Below are 17,951 nucleotides of genomic sequence, written 5' to 3'. Positions count from 1 at the left end.
AGGTTGCTGTACTTTTTAAGTAATAAAATATCTAAATAATGGCATAATGCACTTTGTGAACAAGCTAGTTGGCCTTCGTGCTAAATAACATGCTGTTATTTTGTAGCGTGCTGTGTGAGAGCTGTCTATAACGAGCCAAACAGAGAACTGACCAGTATTTAATCTGTTCCTGTACAGAAATAAATGGCGGTTTAAAGATGGACAACGAGCCTCTTCATTAATATCCACACAACGCAGATTCTGAGAGTTGCTTACCAGCAGGCCTAACTGAGTTTGGTTACACATGCAGCAGAACAGACAAACTAAGTTAACAATATACAACGTCCAGTATACTTTATTTTACACATATACTATACATGATACAAAAATATTGATCACAGTGTATTTTCATAGAAAAAGATTGAAATTGCAATAAACAGGTTTAAAAATAACATTTAATAAATTATATAATCAATATCTGACATAAGAATACTGAGACATAATTAATACAAAACCCCCCAAATATTTTAAAACAAATTATTTAGACAATATTTTAAAATGTCGAGTGTTGACTCTTTTTCAGTCCTTTCTTCTGTTTCTGGGCTCCGATCAGCCGCTCTCCCATTAAAACGTCCTCTTGTCAGTGCATATCCCACCTTCAAATCACCAGAGTTTCCCGTGTCTGCAGTCCAGTCACTGAGGTCTCCCCACGTTCATCAGGGTCCGCTCACCTAGCTGCCATCACAGCTGATGGGGAAACTCGTGACCAGCAGGTCTGCAGGGGGTGGGTGATGAACTCTACTTGTTAAGTTTGTTATCTGTTCGTTAGCATCTTGTTAGCGTGCCACTCGCCAGCGGTTAGTCCAGCCGTCTCCAGTGGGATGGTACGCAGCGACACACTTCCTCACTGAAGGAGAAACCCGGTTCACACCTTCGCCTCCTCACCTCGCACGGCGGCCTCACACAACTGCAAGAAAAGAGACAAAACTGGATTTAGGTCTCTTTCACTCAATAGGCTGCAGCTCTCCACCACGCAACAGATGGTGAAGCACCTACTGCAATGCCACCAGCAACCAGCAGAGATTTATAAAGTCTGAATAAAGGTTTTTGAATAATATAGTCCAGTGTATGTTTTCGTATTTAGATGTATGCAAAGTTTCACTGTTTTTTTAATAGTATAGTCTCAGTTTTCTTTAAGATGCATAGAATAGTGTAGTTGTATTGTAAATGAGCATCCAAACTTCTCAATTAAAATACTTTTACTTACTTTTAACTGACATTTTAATTATTTAGAGCATTGCAAAGAACCTGGCATTTCCAACAAGTAACTCTGTTAAATTCTCCACATTTATAACAAACACAATTACACAAAAATGGGTTCAGAATTAAGCAAGTTACAGTCGATTTTCTAGTGAAGTTTGCAAATTTCATCTGTTTACTAGTAGACCTAAAGCACTTGATGTTGTGTCCACGCAGACACATCTTTGTGATGGTGGTGAAGTTAACAAAACAGCTTTAGTGGATTATAATACAAATGTTCTCAGTACATTTCATTTGATTTTGATATTTCTTCTATACAAGGTAACAATCTAAAATACAGTACTAGAGAAAGTATAATTTTGACCTGATGATGGTCTTTGACAAAAAACAAAAAAAATCTGAGGGTCTCATTAATCAAATTCATCCTGAGGGAAAAATGGAATATGTGGAATTTGTTTCTGAGACATTTCACTAAAAAACAAACACGAGTGTTAACCTCAAGTTAGCACAAGAAGAAAAAACTACCTACAGTACATTCACTCAGTCCTGTTTTTAAACCCATCATATTTGAAAATACAGGCCTGTTCAGTGTGCTCGATAAGACTCTAATTTCATCTCAGAAAAAGGACGGAATAATGGATAGTAAGTGCCTGTCAATGGAAGCTGAAATTGGCCTATTTTTTTTCAATTTCTGTCACAATTTAATGCTGGTGCTGTTAGTAAATCAGGCCCAAATCCATATGAACGAGTGGCACATTTGTTTGAGTGTACATTTATTGTAGAAACGTTGATTGCAATGGTTTGTTAATGGAAACCATTCAACAGGAAATCTGGTTCCAAAGTAGTGCTCAGATCTCATTCCTAACTAGTACAAATAAAAACTAAAGACTTACTTATTCTCCCAAGGCCTCATTTATTAAAACGGCCTACAATGAGTTTTGATTGCAAAGATGCTACAAGCAACTGTATAGAAAGATTGACTGAGTTGATTGTTGAGTGTCATTCTCAGGTTGTTAAATACCAACGCTTTGGACTGATGACTTGGAGCCACCAACCCAAAGCACTGATGTTTGAGGACCTGGCAAACCCAAAGTGTCCCTATTTGACAACATGATCAACTCAAAGTGTAGCTATTTGACGACTTGGTGAACCCAAAGTTTTGCTATTTGATTGGTGTCAATGTTTGATGACCTGGCCAATCCAAAGAATTGGCATTTATAGACCTAGCCAACCCAAAATCTCACTATTTGATTGGTGTCAGTATTTGAAGACCTGGTCAACGTAAAGTGTCTCTATTTCATTGATATCAGAATTATATGACGCAGCCAACCCAAAGTGTCGCTATTTGATGATCAGAGTCTAGACTGGGTAGCTTAATGAACAATCTGACAGGATTTATCAATTGAAGGTGTGAGGAATGAATTGCAATACACTCCTGAGCTACATGCATGGCTTTGTTTGTCAGTCCAGTGTATAGAAAACCAAATAATATATGTTGTCTGACTTGCTTGCTGTGATCTTGCCACCCAAAAGGTTTTTTTTTCTCTTTTGATTCATGGCTATTCCAAACTAAATCTTCATTTGAGCTGCATCTTATAAGTAGAAACACCGATTGCAAGCCAGGTGCCATCAATTTTAAGTTAATTTGAGATTTATAGATCACAAGTGTGTAAGTTATACAGAGCCTCTTAGAACCTGTGTAAGCAAAGTTTTTTAGGCCCAGTTTGTTACCTAAGTGCACCATATGAAATTATTTTTTTCCCATTATTTTTATAAATGAGGTCCCTGTATTTTCATTTGGTCACTTAGTCGACATCCACGATTGTTAGATGTTGTCCACTGTTTCCCAGAAGCCTGCATGTTTTCAGTGGAACAAAACACTGTTGCTTATGATTGAAAACCAGTCCTGCATATAAAGACAAACTCTAACTACTTTCAAATGTGTTAGAAAGGTCAAAGGTTACAGCTAAGGTTTATATTTCAACAATAAGAACAACAACAACTACGTGATTTACAGCCAGTGCTTCAACCACCAAAGTTTTCACCAGAATAGGATGTCAAAGTTGGAGAAATGTTTCACAGTTTCATTCCTGATGCTGCTATTTTTCTTTGGCATCACGAGAAAGTGCGAACATTAGCACTGGCCTTCAAAAACTCTTATCTGGTTTACTCCGGCCAAGAGTCAAGGCCTGACCGTCCAACCTTCAGATGATTACATGAGGAGAGTGTCTATGGAATTCCAAAAACACGTGAAGCGTTGGAGGGATGGGATCCTGTTTTACGTAGCACAAACGCACTTCATCAACATGACAAAGACCCTGGGACTGGCGTGTAATTGCCACTGCTTTTCTGGCTGCACGGGCTGTCACTTGTTGGATGACAGAATATTTAGTCATGGTTACTTAAAGAGACCTATGAACCCATGATGAAATACACAGAAGAGTTCAAATAGACACACACTCACGGTCACATACACACAAGCGCCAGATCCCAGACACTAGATTCCTAGTCCTACGTTATACTCATAAATCACTCTCAAACGAGGTCACAAAGGGTCGAGACTGGACAGGATGGATGGATGTGTGTGTATGTGTGTGTGTTTCCCCCTGTGCGGGGAGAGGAAATGGTTAAGTGACAGCTGGGAGAAGTCATTAGCACACTGAGGTCTTGTATTACACACCGGGTTCACAGCAATAACCACCTACCACTGCTGGACTACTGCTTTCCTCTGGCTAAACGCATTAGTGGTTGTGTTTCGCCAGAGTACTGGGCCAGTGTGTGTGTGTGTGTTTGTGTGTGTGTGTGTGTGTCACAGTGGCATTTAACTACTCTAAGATGATGCAACCACTGAAATATAACAAGAGCCGCCAAATGCCTTGCCATATAGATATCATTAAATGCTAATTAGGCCGTTTATTGAACTAACTTGTGCATAAATGAGCCGATAATTCTTTGCCAACACACTTGGCTTCGCATAACACAATGACAATATGTCGTTACAAATACAGCAATGTAGACAAGAATAAGCAGGCATCATTGTGAGTTGGAAAACTGTTTTGTTTTCTGTAGTTCTGCAAAAGATCTTGCAAGACTGATCATTTTAACCCATCCTTCTTTAAGTCTAATCAGTTTTTTGTGCCTAAAGCTACACTGATCTTTACCACAGCATTGTTGCATTATAAAACATAATTAGTTGTACAATGAAGTAACGACATGTACAAATCTTACAAGACACAACCATATTGTTTTGAGATACTTATTGTCATCAATATCTGCTTTAACACCTCATAATATTCCTACAGAAACTATATACTTGTAATAATCAGGTGGTGAAGCACCTACTGCAATGGCACTGCAACTGCCGGATGCAACCAGCTACCACTGATTGTAATCAGTTCATCCTTAAGTCCAAGTGGACCCTTGAACCAAGTTTGATGAAATTCCCTCAAAGGGTTCCTGTGATATCGCCTTTATGAGAACAGATGGACATGAGGTCACAATGACTTTGACCTTCGACAGTTGACCATCAAAATCTAACAAGTTTATTCTTAAGTTCAAATGGTCATTTGTGCCAAGTTTGAAGAAATTCCCAACTGGCATTCTTGATATATCATGTTCACAAGAATAGGAAGACCTGAAACCATGATGCCCATGGTCATAGCTGTCACCAGCGTGAAGCCGTAGAAAAGGTTTTTCAGTTTTTTTTCAAAAATTGTGAATCATAAAGGTCCTTCAGCGTACAGTCATGAATGTGCACAAAAGAAATCAGGCCAATCAGTCCAATAGTATTCAAGATGAGGTGTGGGCAAGATAAACAGAATCTTCCTATTGAACAGCCAAATCTGATTTGACTGACAAAATCTGTGCACAGCCCTAGTATATACTCAAGACAGCAATGGAAATAGTAATAGATCTTGCCTGTTGTTTCACACTGCATTTAGCCCCAGGGTACGAGAGCAGTTAGCCCCAGGCTAAGGGAGCTGTTAGCCTGGGGAAAAAGAGCTTTCACACCGGCACAACCCTGGCACATTCTAAAGTGGGCTAAGCCTGACTTTAGCCTTGGGCTAGTTGGCCTCGAGTTTATGGGGTTATCCCCTGAAAATCGACTAAACCCAGGGCTAAAAGCAGCCAGTGTGAAACAGGGCTAAAAGATTAGAAGAAGAAGATAATCAACCAGGTCAATGCAAAACACCTGTGAGGCTTTAACCCAGAGCTAGAAGAAGGGTAGTATGAATCATATAGCCCTGGGCTTAGCGTAACTCTGATTTAACAATGTGTGTCTGAAAAGGAGGTAGGTTATCCCTGAGTTAACTCTTAGCCCAGGACTAAGGATAGCCCTGGGCTAAGAGTATTCAGTGCAAAAACTCCTATGGTGGGTTAAATTAAATAAGTAATAATGTTATTAGCAAAAATCATACAATTTTTAATACAGAGATAATAAATCCTGCCTCTTGCCCATTACCCCAGCATTCAACAGATGGATGGGATAAAAGATGAAAGAAAAATAGACAAATTTCCTCACCATGTCATTCTTGGACTGCACTTGTAGGACTGGAATTATGATCAGTACTTTTATGATGCAGTAAATTCTAAAATAGCAAAACATCCCGTCTTTTGGTGCCAAGAAACACACTTCACTATTTCAAAACTTGTGAGTGTTGGGTACTCTCCAGTAAAGATGAGTAAATGGTGGTGGTACTGAACCTTCCACATGACTCCTTACCTGCATGTGGCTTGGTGAAACCTCCTTCCTTTTAGGAAACACTTGTTGGGCGACTCGTTACATTCACAGGAACACTTTGTTTTATTGAGGGGCTGGTGCCTCGGACATGTCTTGCTACACGTGCACTGACAGGTCTCCTTATTGAAGATGTAGTTCAGCGGGCAGGAGGGAACAGGCAGGCTGTTGCAGACGCACTGGCAGGTGTTGACGTCAAAGTGTCGGTTAGGGCCGCAGTCTTGAGCTCGCTGACACACACACTGGCAGGTTTCCACATCCAGTTCCTTATCTGGGCCACAGACATCTGCTGAGAATATGTCTGTAGAGATGGAAAGAGAAGGAGACACAAAAGTGATGTTTTTACAAAGACAAGATGTTTAATGTTCATTCTGAATTTGATGGCTCCAACATGTTCAAAAAAGTTGCGACAGGAATGTGTTCACCACTGTGATACATTGACTTTTCTTTGAAAGACACTCAGTCAGCATTTGGGAACTGAGGACTCTAATTGTAGAAGTTCTGAAAGTGTTCTTTCTCATTCTTGCTTGATATATGACTTCAGGTGCTCAACAGTCTGAGGTCTCTGTTGTTGTTGTGTTTTGTGCTTCATAATGCACCACACATTCTAAATGGGAGACAGGTCTGGACTGCAGGCAGGTCAGTCTAGTACCTTAACTCTCTTACGATGGAGACATGCTGTTGGAACATGTCCACAATGTGTCTTTGCATTGTCTCGCTGAAATAAGCAAGGACATCTCTGAAAAAGACATCGCCTGGATGGCAGCATATGTCGCTCCAAAACCTGTTTGTACCTTTCTGCATGAATGGGACCTTCAATTACCCATGATGCCATGGGCTGTAACACACCCCCATACACCACAGGAGCTGTCTTTTGAAGTTAGCACTGGTAATGATGTTTTAACGTCAAAATGCTATTTTCCCAACTCCTGTTGAAAACATTTTCCCATGTGACCTGTAGGTTTCTGCATGATGACGTTGCCATATATAATACCCCAAGGCAGATGGAGGGGAGATGTGTGAGATGTGTTAGCGAGGTATGCTGAGGTATGTTGAGGCAAAATGCAGGTTTTTCTGTGTCACGAAGGTGGCTCTCTTTTAACCTGGATAGATCACCAAGGTAACTGATGCTGAACTGGTTTTAGGTTTTGTCATGCTAGGAAAGCCTGGCTATGTTGAGCTTCCTTCCTAGTACAGCCCTTGGCACTCAAACCTCCCAGCTTTTTGCTAACGTCGAAGTGGGAGTTTCTATTTTAAAAACACAGAAAAGAACAGAGATGGAGCTGCACTTTGAAAGACGTTTCTGCCACTCATCCAAAATACGTATAAAATACATATTTAATTTGAAATTATATCTGTACAAATTAAACATGGATATGGCTGAAGAGAATTGATAATATAAATAAATAATGACATTTGTATAATATATACAGTATAGTAATTATTATGTAATAGGTTAAATTGAAATGCAAAGTTTACATGTGGTCACTGGCTTCTGTACAGTCTAAGAAAACAAATGGTGACCCGTGCAGAACACTGTTGTAAATGTTGGCTACCACTGAGAACACAACTGTGTGTGTGACAGTTGTTTGACGACACTGATAAACTATGAAATTGAGACATTCCTGAAATGGACTAGCGATGTTCTCTCTGTCCTCAGGGACAACACAGATGGTTCTCTTTCAATACTGGCAAATCATCTTTGAGCTGACAGACACAGGGAGAGCCTGGTCTGTTCCATACACACATGCTGTGTGTGTGTGTGTGTGTGTGTGTGTGTGTGTGTGTGTGTGTGTGTGTGTGTGTGTGAGAGCGCAGATGAACAAACACAGATAACAAAGACACAGTTTACTGCCGACAAAATGCAAGCTGTGTCTACTCCAGCGTAGCAGCATGAGCTTACACACACTCTCTAACAAGCTAAATCAATGTAATGAGCTGCAATAGAACTTTATTAACCCCGAGGACAAGCTGAGGACAGAACTGTCTCCATGCAATAATAACAGTGAAGACTCAGCTACACACTATTGATAAATAGCACCATTAAATTCATAATTTCTGCTCTGAAATGACCAAAAAACAACCTTATTACTTATTCCAAATACAACTAATTATGTAATTCAGGGGCACATTATTAATTTTAGGGAACATATCGCATAATTCATGGGTATAAACTGTTTATCTGAGGGGGCAAAGTAACATATTTAGACAGCAGAATCATTCCCTTGTTAAAGTTATTTTGCAATTAAAAAATCATAAGTAACTTAATGATCAACTTTAGCATACAAATTGTGTAATTCAAATGTAGCTTATAAATCAATCATCTGAAGCAACAAATTAGGTAAATTAGGGCTAAACTATTCATTTAAGGGGACAAATATATCATTTGGGGGAATATCATTCATGTGAGGGGATATATTACATAATTTAGGAGTAGAGAGTTATGTAATTCAACAACAACAAAAAATTAATATGAAGGAACAATCTACAGTATTTGAGGGAACAAATTAGATAATAGTATGCATCATTTACTCATTTGAGAGAATACATGCAATTTCACATAATGGGTAACATAATTTGAAGGCGCAAATTATTAACTTAAGGGAACATATTGCTTAATTCACAGGTACAAATTGTTTATTTGAGTCAGCAAACACATACTTAGACAGCATGCTTCCATTCTTATTAAAATAAGGGAACAATTCAGCAATTAAAAAAAACATAAGCAACTCACCTCCACAATTTATTAATAACAGAGCATAAATTACTAATTTGCAATAAGTTGTGTAAGTGTATAAGTATGACATTTGAGGGTATATCATTATTATGAAAGGACACATTACATTAATGCATTTTTGCATGCAATTTGTGTAAAAAGTACACATTTCTCAAAATTGCAGATTATTTACTGAGCGTTAGTGTTAATAATACTTAACAACACAGATATTCCTAAGAGGAATTTGGAATAACTGTGACTGCAGTCTGGTTTAAGAAGTTTGACCATTAAAATCAAACCACATGTAAAGAAATGTTGAATGATGCAGCTTGTGGATTATGATAATATTCAAAGATTTAATGCCACATTGACAGAACAGGTTGTACAATCATGAATCATGGTATAAAAAAAGCAATGATTATGTAGGATCATACAGAGCTGATGCATTGTGGGTTAGCGGACAGTCCTGTTTTTGTGTGACAGTCACTAGCAGAGGGCAGTTTTGCAGACTCACACATGCATAAGCTAACACTAGTGGGCAATGCACTTTGTGGCTACTCCCCCACAAATCAGTCCATCCCAGGATAGTTCATGGAAGCCACGTTTGAAAAAAAAAAGTCATTATTGTTTTTGGGAAGCTCCCGATCATTGTTTCTCATGGAAAACAGTGAAACTTTTAACCCACCAAGCTACACAGTCTATCATTTTTTTAACCAAACAATATAAAAAAAAACTAAAAGTGCTTTGTCTGCATGGGGGACTGAATCCTCTTTAGGACAATGCTTTCTGGTTTCCAGTATAGGGCCAGGCAATGCTCGGTTTACACCAAATTCTTTCTGACCTCCGTTCTTTCATCTTTTCTCTTTTCTTCATAGCATTTTTTCCGTCTTTAATTTTGATCAAATTGTATGTGAAATTGCATCAAAATATAATTTCACAAAACAATAAGAAAAGTAATTGAAATGGTCTACAGTGAGGCCTGTGGGTTGTCCTGCGTAACCAACACATTGTTTCTGGAAAGACGCGTTGCTTTTCAGCAACGCAAATTCCCATGTCAGTTTCTTGACACCACTTTGAGTTTGTGCCTTTATGCATGAAAGCAGACTCTTTGTCTTGTGGTTTCTCAGTGGATGGCTGGTTGAGGTAGCTGTCATTGCTGACATTTAACTAGTTTATGAAGAATGTCCTTTATTAGCGTCTCTTGGGGAGAAAGTAAATTTTCTTCACGATGTTGTTAATTATTTACACACATGCAATTTGTGGGAGAGGTGGTAGAGTGATGGATGCTGCTCAGAAACAGCCACCCCAAACAGTTGGGGGTTCAAGGGCACCCCAACAGTGCTCAGTAGGTCAACTGGCACCTCTCCAGCTACCAGTCTGATCCGTATTTTTAGGTACGAGCTGGACTTGAAACCAGCCACCCTCCAGTCCCCCAAGCCAAGTCCTTATAGACTGAGCTACCGCCACCCCTTTGGTTCAGTCTCTATTCCTGATAGTGCCAAATGTTGCCTCCCATCATATTAATGACTTAAATCAATTTCTATTCAAACATATGTAATAATATCTACAATATAAAAGTTAATATAAAGTGGGCAGTGGCTTTCTACGTCACTGGAATGGGATAATGGGTAGTGTGAGATTTTCATCTCTTAACAAATTCACTTGGAGTGGAACATGAGAAGACAAAGGAATCCAATGCTGATGTAATTCAACAAGGAAAAATCTGAAAATTAGTGTCTTTTTGAATACTACCACTAGAGGGTGCCAAAGTGCAAAAGTTTAAACTTTTTTTTTATAGTAGCTCTGAAGTATTTATTTCTTGACTACAGAGAATAACTGCTGTTTGACAATACATTTTTTTTCTTATTTCATTATAAAGTTTGTGGAAAATATGTTAAAAATAATTATGTATAGTTTTATAACCTCTTTTGTCCCAGCAGCACCTGCGGGACACACCTATCAGCTGTGCCCAAGTACGTTAATTAAATCACACGCAAGTTTAGGCTGAGCATGCAATAAACCAATCAAGAAGTCAGCTCTCATCACCTTTAAGAAGCATGTGTGCCAGGAGCGCAAGCTGTGGTGACATGACGGCGGATTTGAATGTGAGGAGACAGATCTGCTGGTTTGAGAAAGTGAACTGTGAGAGTGAAAAATATATAGAAATGGCAGGACATCTTAGTGAGAATAATTTTCACATATGCGCACACACACTGTTTAACATAAATGAAAGGAGTTTTGTGATTGTGGAGATGTGTGTGCGCACCTCAGCTAAGCGCGAGACACACACCTGCACGCTTTCGACCTCAATATTTACACTTTATTGCTGAAAGAAAATGCATTCAAAGGGCACTTTACGAAAAGACTGAACATAAATGAAGGTGTTTCTGATTGTGGAGACGTGTGTGTGTGTGTGTGTGTGTGTGTGTGTGTGTGTGTGTGTGTGTGTGTGTGTGTGTGTGTGTGTGTGTGTGTGCCTTGGCCAAATGCTATCTTGTGCAGACAGACCGTTTTACTTCAGTGCACCAAGCACAAGGTAGCAAATATGCCTGGCCACAACCTTCATTTTGTCTTATTTTTTTAGACCTCCTGCCCATGGCTGAACAGAGCAGGCACAAATACATTTGTTTTTTTGCAGACCTGGCAAAAATGGAAACTGTGCTGATGTAAGATAGCAAAGCCACCTGCACCACCAGTGCAACAGCTTTGCACCAAGTATAAGACAGGGCCCCACGTCTCTTTCTTTCTGTGTGAATGGAGTCCATGTATGTTTCCCTCTGTGTGAATGGTGTCCTTGCCTCTCTCCCATAATAATTTACAGCACTCTGTCTCCTGTCAAACACTGAAAATGACATGAATTTCTCACTGGCATCCGGATTGGAGGAAGTAATTCTGGCCCCAGACAGACGGCCCAGTTCCATCTATGGACAGACAGTCAGGGGTCAAAGTTTTTAGTTTCTGACTATTTCCCACAGCCTGTATTTGCTCTCTGGACAAACTTGGCTTTTTGAGTCCTGTTTTGTAACGATATGATCATCCATCTTCATCTGTGCCTCCTTATTCAAACACCATCCTGTCATGCTCGCTCTGAATGTCAAGGTAATTTAGCCTTCTTAGACATCAACCCATGAATTATTTGTGTAATATTTCCTAACATTACGGCCCGTTGTACTGGACTAAACCAATGGCTTGTCAAAACTAATTGCCAAATTTCTGTTTTGGGTGACTGTGGACTGGGAAGTGTCTGTGTTCTTAAGCCTGCTGCTCCTTTTACTTGAAATTAAAATAAAAGATCCACAGATCCATCAAGTCACACACACTGATTAACATATGTGTTCAACATCACATTTCTGCAAATGTACATGATTTATCTAAATATAATCAATGTGCTTAACAAAAAAAATGAGTTGCTAAGTTTTCCCACAATTAAAGGATGAGGTAAAGACTGGAAGGAAATGTTTTAGAATAATGGTTCCCCAAGTGGGCTCTACGGCACCCTGGGGTGCTTTTATTTACAAGGGTGCTGCAAGATTTATCACATTGTTAATTTATTGTGTTTTTATAATGACCTGTATAGGAACTGTTTTTGTTACATTTTCAAGGATATCAAAACAGAAGATTCTTTTATGCAAAATAATCTACATGGAGTTTTTAACTGGCTATAATGCAGTCTCAGGTTTATATTGATGTCATATGATGACCTACATAAGCAAATCATTCATCATACAGAAACAAAAATGGATTCATTACCTGCAAACAGCAGCTTAGGTGCCACCAGAATCAACTCAGAATGAGAAGTTCCTTGCAGTTGCTTTAAATATCTGTATATCTGTAAATCTGCAGAGCACCTGTTGGCTTTTCTTCAGCCAGTGATTGAGAATGCACCTGTAAGGAGGGCTTCCTCTCTGCCTGTGTGTTCTGCTCGTCTCGTCCCTGTCTGTAACTGGCAAATATGTGGAACAAGTACGTAGTTTCAAACAGAACAGCCACAAACAGCAGTGATGCTATTTCTGATAAGCACAGTGGATGGAGATGTTTTGATATTTCATCACATAGTGGGAAGAAATAAAGAAGACAGAGAAAAATAGAAGGAGTTGGAAAGCATGGTAGCAAATTTCATCATTTATCAGAATCAGATCGTTTATATCACATGTATCATTTATATTATTTATACTAGATTATCAATATTTTTCGGTGCCAGATTAACGTGGAGGTCAGAAAAATTACAAAAGTACACATATTCTTTGCTCAAATAGGAATTGTCTTTTCCGTGTGTTATCATTAGGCTGAAATGAGTATTTATACTTTGTTACTTCCCACCTCCAGGAAAAAATCGAACAGATGGCAAAACTATCTGTGCAAATCATGGGCCAGGAGCTCCATGGCTCCGTGTGTTCAGCCCAACTAGAAGCCTGAAGCCCTTCAGGGCACTTTGCAGCGCTTCCACATCCTGTGTATCCCTGATGTTAGAGGTCAGAAGAGCAGGTAGACAGGTACATCAGCCTTCAACTCCAAAGTTCTTCAAATCTTCCTCTGGGGACGATGAGTTTGCACAACAAATTTCATGAAAAACACAAAATTTGCTCACAGCCATTCTATTTTTACCCAGTCAGCCACTCAGGCTTTTGTTTCTGGATTTGATTTTGAAATGTAATTCAACACTACAAAGTGTCTCCTGCTCTCTTTCACAGATCATTTGTTCTGTCCCTGTAATACAAACTGTTGAAGTGTGTATTTGTATGCGTGAGTATCTGTGGAATCTGCTACTCTGGGGTCTCCACATTCTTCTGTTTCTCATTTGTTTACACTGAGTGCAGAGTGTTATCATAGCCAAACACACACACACACACACACACACACACACACACACACACACACACACACACAAATGCAGAGTCTCAACAAACATACTGCAGTCATAAATACTCCTCAGTGAACACATGAACATTCTCCTGTCACAGAGACTATCCTAGAGAGAGATGCCTTCACTGACAGTGTGTTTGTTTCAGTGTTTGGTATATATGTGTGTGTGCTCAGTAGAGGTTGTGGGGACATGTCATCATGCAGTAAGAAGCCACACTGATCAGTCCTATTTATTGACAGCTGCTGTATTTATTTGTGATGTATTGTGCTGGTTGATCTGCGGTATTGGCTTTTCTGTCTTATTGACAGTAGAAGAAGAAGTAGACGGAGCCTCGGGGTCTGACCAGTGAAGCTAGTATGAAAGTGCCTTAAGCCTGTATTCTTTCTAATGGCCAGCAGGGGGCGACTCCACTGGCTGCAAAAAGACATCTGATTGTGTTGAGTCACATGAAAATAAACCCACTTCTCACTTGATTCATGAGTTCAGTAAACGGTTTCCTAATGAGTTTACAGTTTCAATCACCAGCTTCAAGTTTTTTCAACACAGCACTTTGTTCATTTAGTAAATTATGCTCCCATTTAGAATAAAATAGACCATAAAGCATGTGCTTTATGGCAGGGCTACAGTATGATTGACAGGTCAGTCTAATGGCCCTTTTCCATACACAGAGCTGGCCTGGCTTGACTTGGTTTGACTGGGCCCATCAGCCCAGCATGGCAGGGGTTTGCATTCTATTACAACAGGGCTACCCACTTGAGGGTGTGTCTTTTAAGTGAAGACGAGCTCAAGGAGGCTTGAGTCGAGCAGCTGCAAAACGGTGGATAAACCGTTCAAATACATCTCTGGGATAAACACACCATTTTCTTAAATTCTTCACAGTAAAAGTCCCCTGGTGTTTCTGTGCTCTTCTACACACACAAGCTGAGCATCACAACCCTTGTTTGTTTGAGGGGAGAAAAGTGGGGTCGTCATGGGTTGGACATGGCCAGCAAAGCACCACTACAGCCCACTTGGAGGTGGGTCAGGCTTGTTTTGGCCCCGCTACAGAGTAGGTCCATCTTGGGCGTGGCTTGGCGCAGCTCTGCGCGATAAAAGTGGTCATGGAAATGCAAATCAGCACAGCAAGGTTTGACACAGCACGACCAAAGGCGCCAGTGGAAAAGCCCCCTAAGTGAATCCACCCAGTGTAACACACCAAACTCAGAGCAAACTGTCAAACTAGACAACGCTGATCAAAGATTTTGTTACTGCATCACCTATTTTGCTTCAAATGTTTTCAGAAACATGCTTTTGTGACTGTCCATTTGTAACACAAAAAAAGATCTTGACCAGGCAGCCGGGTCGTGCCAAGAAGGTAAACTCTCGCAAGAGCTGTACGCCTGATCCCTAAACCTACAGGCTCTTCTAGATTTGGTTCCTGCAATCACTGCAACATCAGCAGAGACAACACATTCATGGATGTTTTTAGGAAAAAAAAATCAATGCAGGCTTCACCAATTGCAATGCAACATGACTTGAATGTGAATGTGGCTGTTTCTACATTGGCCATGCAAAAACAAACAATTCGAGTGAGGTTGGCTGAACACACAACCTTAACTAGCCCATGGCACAACACTTCAAAGCTGTTGGCCCTTCCAACCCAGACACCCTGAAAGCTATGGCCATTGAGGTCAGCCCTAAGAACGTTAGGGATGGTGATGGACTGAAAAGTCTCCATCAATGGGAGACATTTCTGATCTACACCCTCAGGTTTTCCCAAACCTGAATTTAATGATGGATTCAGTTATTGTAGTGCTACTTTAGACTGTTCAACAACTGTGTGATTGGGAAGTGTACAGTTGTCAGGCAACTTCGTCACATGACTACCTAATTGGTTTTAAAAGCAACACCTGTTCCTTTTTGTCAGTTTATGCCTTGATGAAGTTTGGGTTAGAGTTAGGGAAAGATCATGGTTTGGGTTAAAATGATCACTCTCATGAGATATTTGTGGGTCTAGGGTTCCCTTCTAGACATGACCAGACAGCCGCCATGATGTTTCAGCTCAGTACAAACTGTAAAACTAGGCAGTGCTGATCAAATATGGATCGACATTTTGTTGTTATAATGTCCATTTCTCCTATTTAATGACTATTTACTATACTGTAAAATGGGAAAGATAGCGACCAGGCATGCTCACATTATTCCCTGCTGAATGGATGCAAGCACCGCCCAAGTTGCAGTACACCACCCACCAGTCTAATGGGTGATGTCACAGTGGACCTGTCCAATAATATACCGTCTATATTTTGGCTTCTCAACATTTTCTAATCTGATCTTAAATCCCTGTTTTTGTTTTGTTTTGTTTTCTGTCAATTCGACTCATACAGGGTCCTCTAAGTTGGACTTGCCAAACCAAAAGCAGATGTGTCTGCAGATTTGTCAGATTGATGGTTAGCATACTCAACACTCCGATATATAGTGTGATATTGTTTTGGAATTTGTTTGTATGAATTATTAACATTAATTGCAGTGCACTGATCTGAGAGAGATGCATTTAAGAAATGCAGCCAGTGCTGATTTCATCTCATTAGATGCAGTTTTCTTATCTACACCTATTTCAGTTTCACATTAGGTATTAAGGACATGTAAAAATAAAGACGCATTCATATGACCACACACAAAGCTTCCTATAGGGCTGCTAACGACCTGGCTTATTACTACAGTCTTGACATTGTTGGCACTGGAAGGCAATTGCCTTGGTAATAGACCTACTGTATGACTACCATTAGCTGTAATTGTTGATTTTATAACTCCTTTGTATTTTTTTCTAAGCTACTGCAGGATAAATAAGCAAACAGTTCACTCTATAATGTTTTCTGAAGAAATGACCAAAGATAAAACAGAAGTCCGTCTGCGTGCAAATGTGCAAACACTCACCAAGGTGCTGCTGGGAGGGTCTTGGAGGGGGCAGCGGTGGAGGAGGGGGGTTGCGGTGCACATTAGCGGCCATGCCGACACACCGGCACTGCCTGCTGCTCCAAGCCTGACCAGGAGGACACGTCCTGTTAGCTATTGGACACCTTTAACAGAGAGAGACAGAGAGAGAATAGTCTCGATTTTGTCTGAGGTGGACACACAGTGTAAGGCTTTAGAAATCCTTGGTGTGGATGGTTGAGTGACTCTGAAAGGATTCAATTAATGGTCTGATGATAGCATGAAGTGGAAGTGAAACATCCTAAAAGACTGTCAGCTTTTTTTTTTTTTTTTTGCTACTCTTTGCTTTTGTTGAAGTATCTTACATTAACTTTATACAGTACAGTTCCACACATTCACATTAGGAAATGCTTGGCATGGTAATAGCACATAATATCATATAATTAAACTTTATGAGCCGTCCTCTTCAGACTCTGTCTCCTACTATAGAAACTCACCTCTGTATGGGAGATTAGTGGAACCACTGTGATTCCAACCAGCAGCCCTGCAGCTGGAAGTTTGCATCTTCTAAATCTAGTTTGACTTTATCAAATTGCTAACTGGTGAACTAGAGTAACAGATTTGGCCACTTGGGGGCAGCAGAAACAACTTGTGAACACATCATGATCTATTAAGTAAATCCATTAAAGAATGTTTGAATATGAAGACTACAGTCCTGCATGGATTGGGACCTGTGGGTGACGTGCCAAAATGTGTAAAAAAAATACATAAATACACGGGTGCAGACACGGGTAAAAATGAGCTAATTGCAGGCTCCAGGAGGTGAGAACAATAAAAGAACATATACAATACAATATGTTTTTTCAGATCTTAAATGAAAATGACTACAGTATTACATCAAGCCTGATCAGCCAGCAGGATTTTATTGTGAAAGCCTACGGCCCAACCTGTGACTTCACATCCAGATAAACAATGTGGCATCATTGTTTGATCTGATGTAGACTAGCTGCTGGCAAAAATGGATGACATAAAGGCTAAAATAGCCAGTGGAGGATACCAAAATGCGTATAGTACATTGCTGAACATCAAGTCGTACGTTTGGGAGGATTTTGGCGTGCTCAAAGACTGTGAGAACATTGTCAGTGGCTTTACTGCTTGCAAAAAGTTTTAAAAAGTATTAGCTTTTGACAGCTGCAAGCTAGGCTCATTGTCACTGTGGAAACACAGTGATAGCTGCAGGAGCTCAGGAGCTATGCCAGTAGAGAGTCAGCTTGTGGGGTCTGACTTAGAGATAATTGCAGGTGATGGTTTGGTTCCAGCTCTCAGCTTTGTGGGTGCAAGTGAGTGAGAGTTGAAAAACTGGACCCATGGACGACTCTGATGAATACAATCTAAAGCCTCAATTAAGAGCAGCGTCTCTAGTGCTGCCATTCCCTCTGACAATCAACAACCTTTTAAAGATAATGCATCTATCTATCCAT

The 17,951-nt window shown here is 40.0% G+C and overlaps 1 protein-coding gene across 1 annotated transcript in view; it reads right to left on the bottom strand.

The window, feature by feature from the left end:
* Window positions 1-270: 270 nt before the first annotated feature.
* Window positions 271-17,951, bottom strand: part of vegfc (vascular endothelial growth factor c) — an 82,660-nt gene continuing 64,979 nt past the window's right edge. Inside the window, exons 5-7 of the mRNA XM_084747597.1 lie at window positions 16,474-16,616; window positions 5,963-6,278; window positions 271-946 (exon numbers count right to left, since the gene is read on the bottom strand). Coding sequence (XP_084603723.1) covers window positions 838-946; window positions 5,963-6,278; window positions 16,474-16,616 — 568 coding nt within the window. The 3' untranslated portion in view covers window positions 271-837. The remainder of the gene's footprint in view (window positions 947-5,962; window positions 6,279-16,473; window positions 16,617-17,951) is intronic.

The sequence above is a fragment of the Lutjanus erythropterus genome, chromosome 3, assembly GCF_056507025.1.
Source record: "Lutjanus erythropterus isolate fLutEry1 chromosome 3, fLutEry1.hap2, whole genome shotgun sequence".
Taxonomy (NCBI): domain Eukaryota; kingdom Metazoa; phylum Chordata; class Actinopteri; order Lutjaniformes; family Lutjanidae; genus Lutjanus; species Lutjanus erythropterus.
The sequence above is the reverse complement of the archived record's forward strand: the minus strand, read 5'-3'. Positions and strand labels throughout refer to the sequence as shown.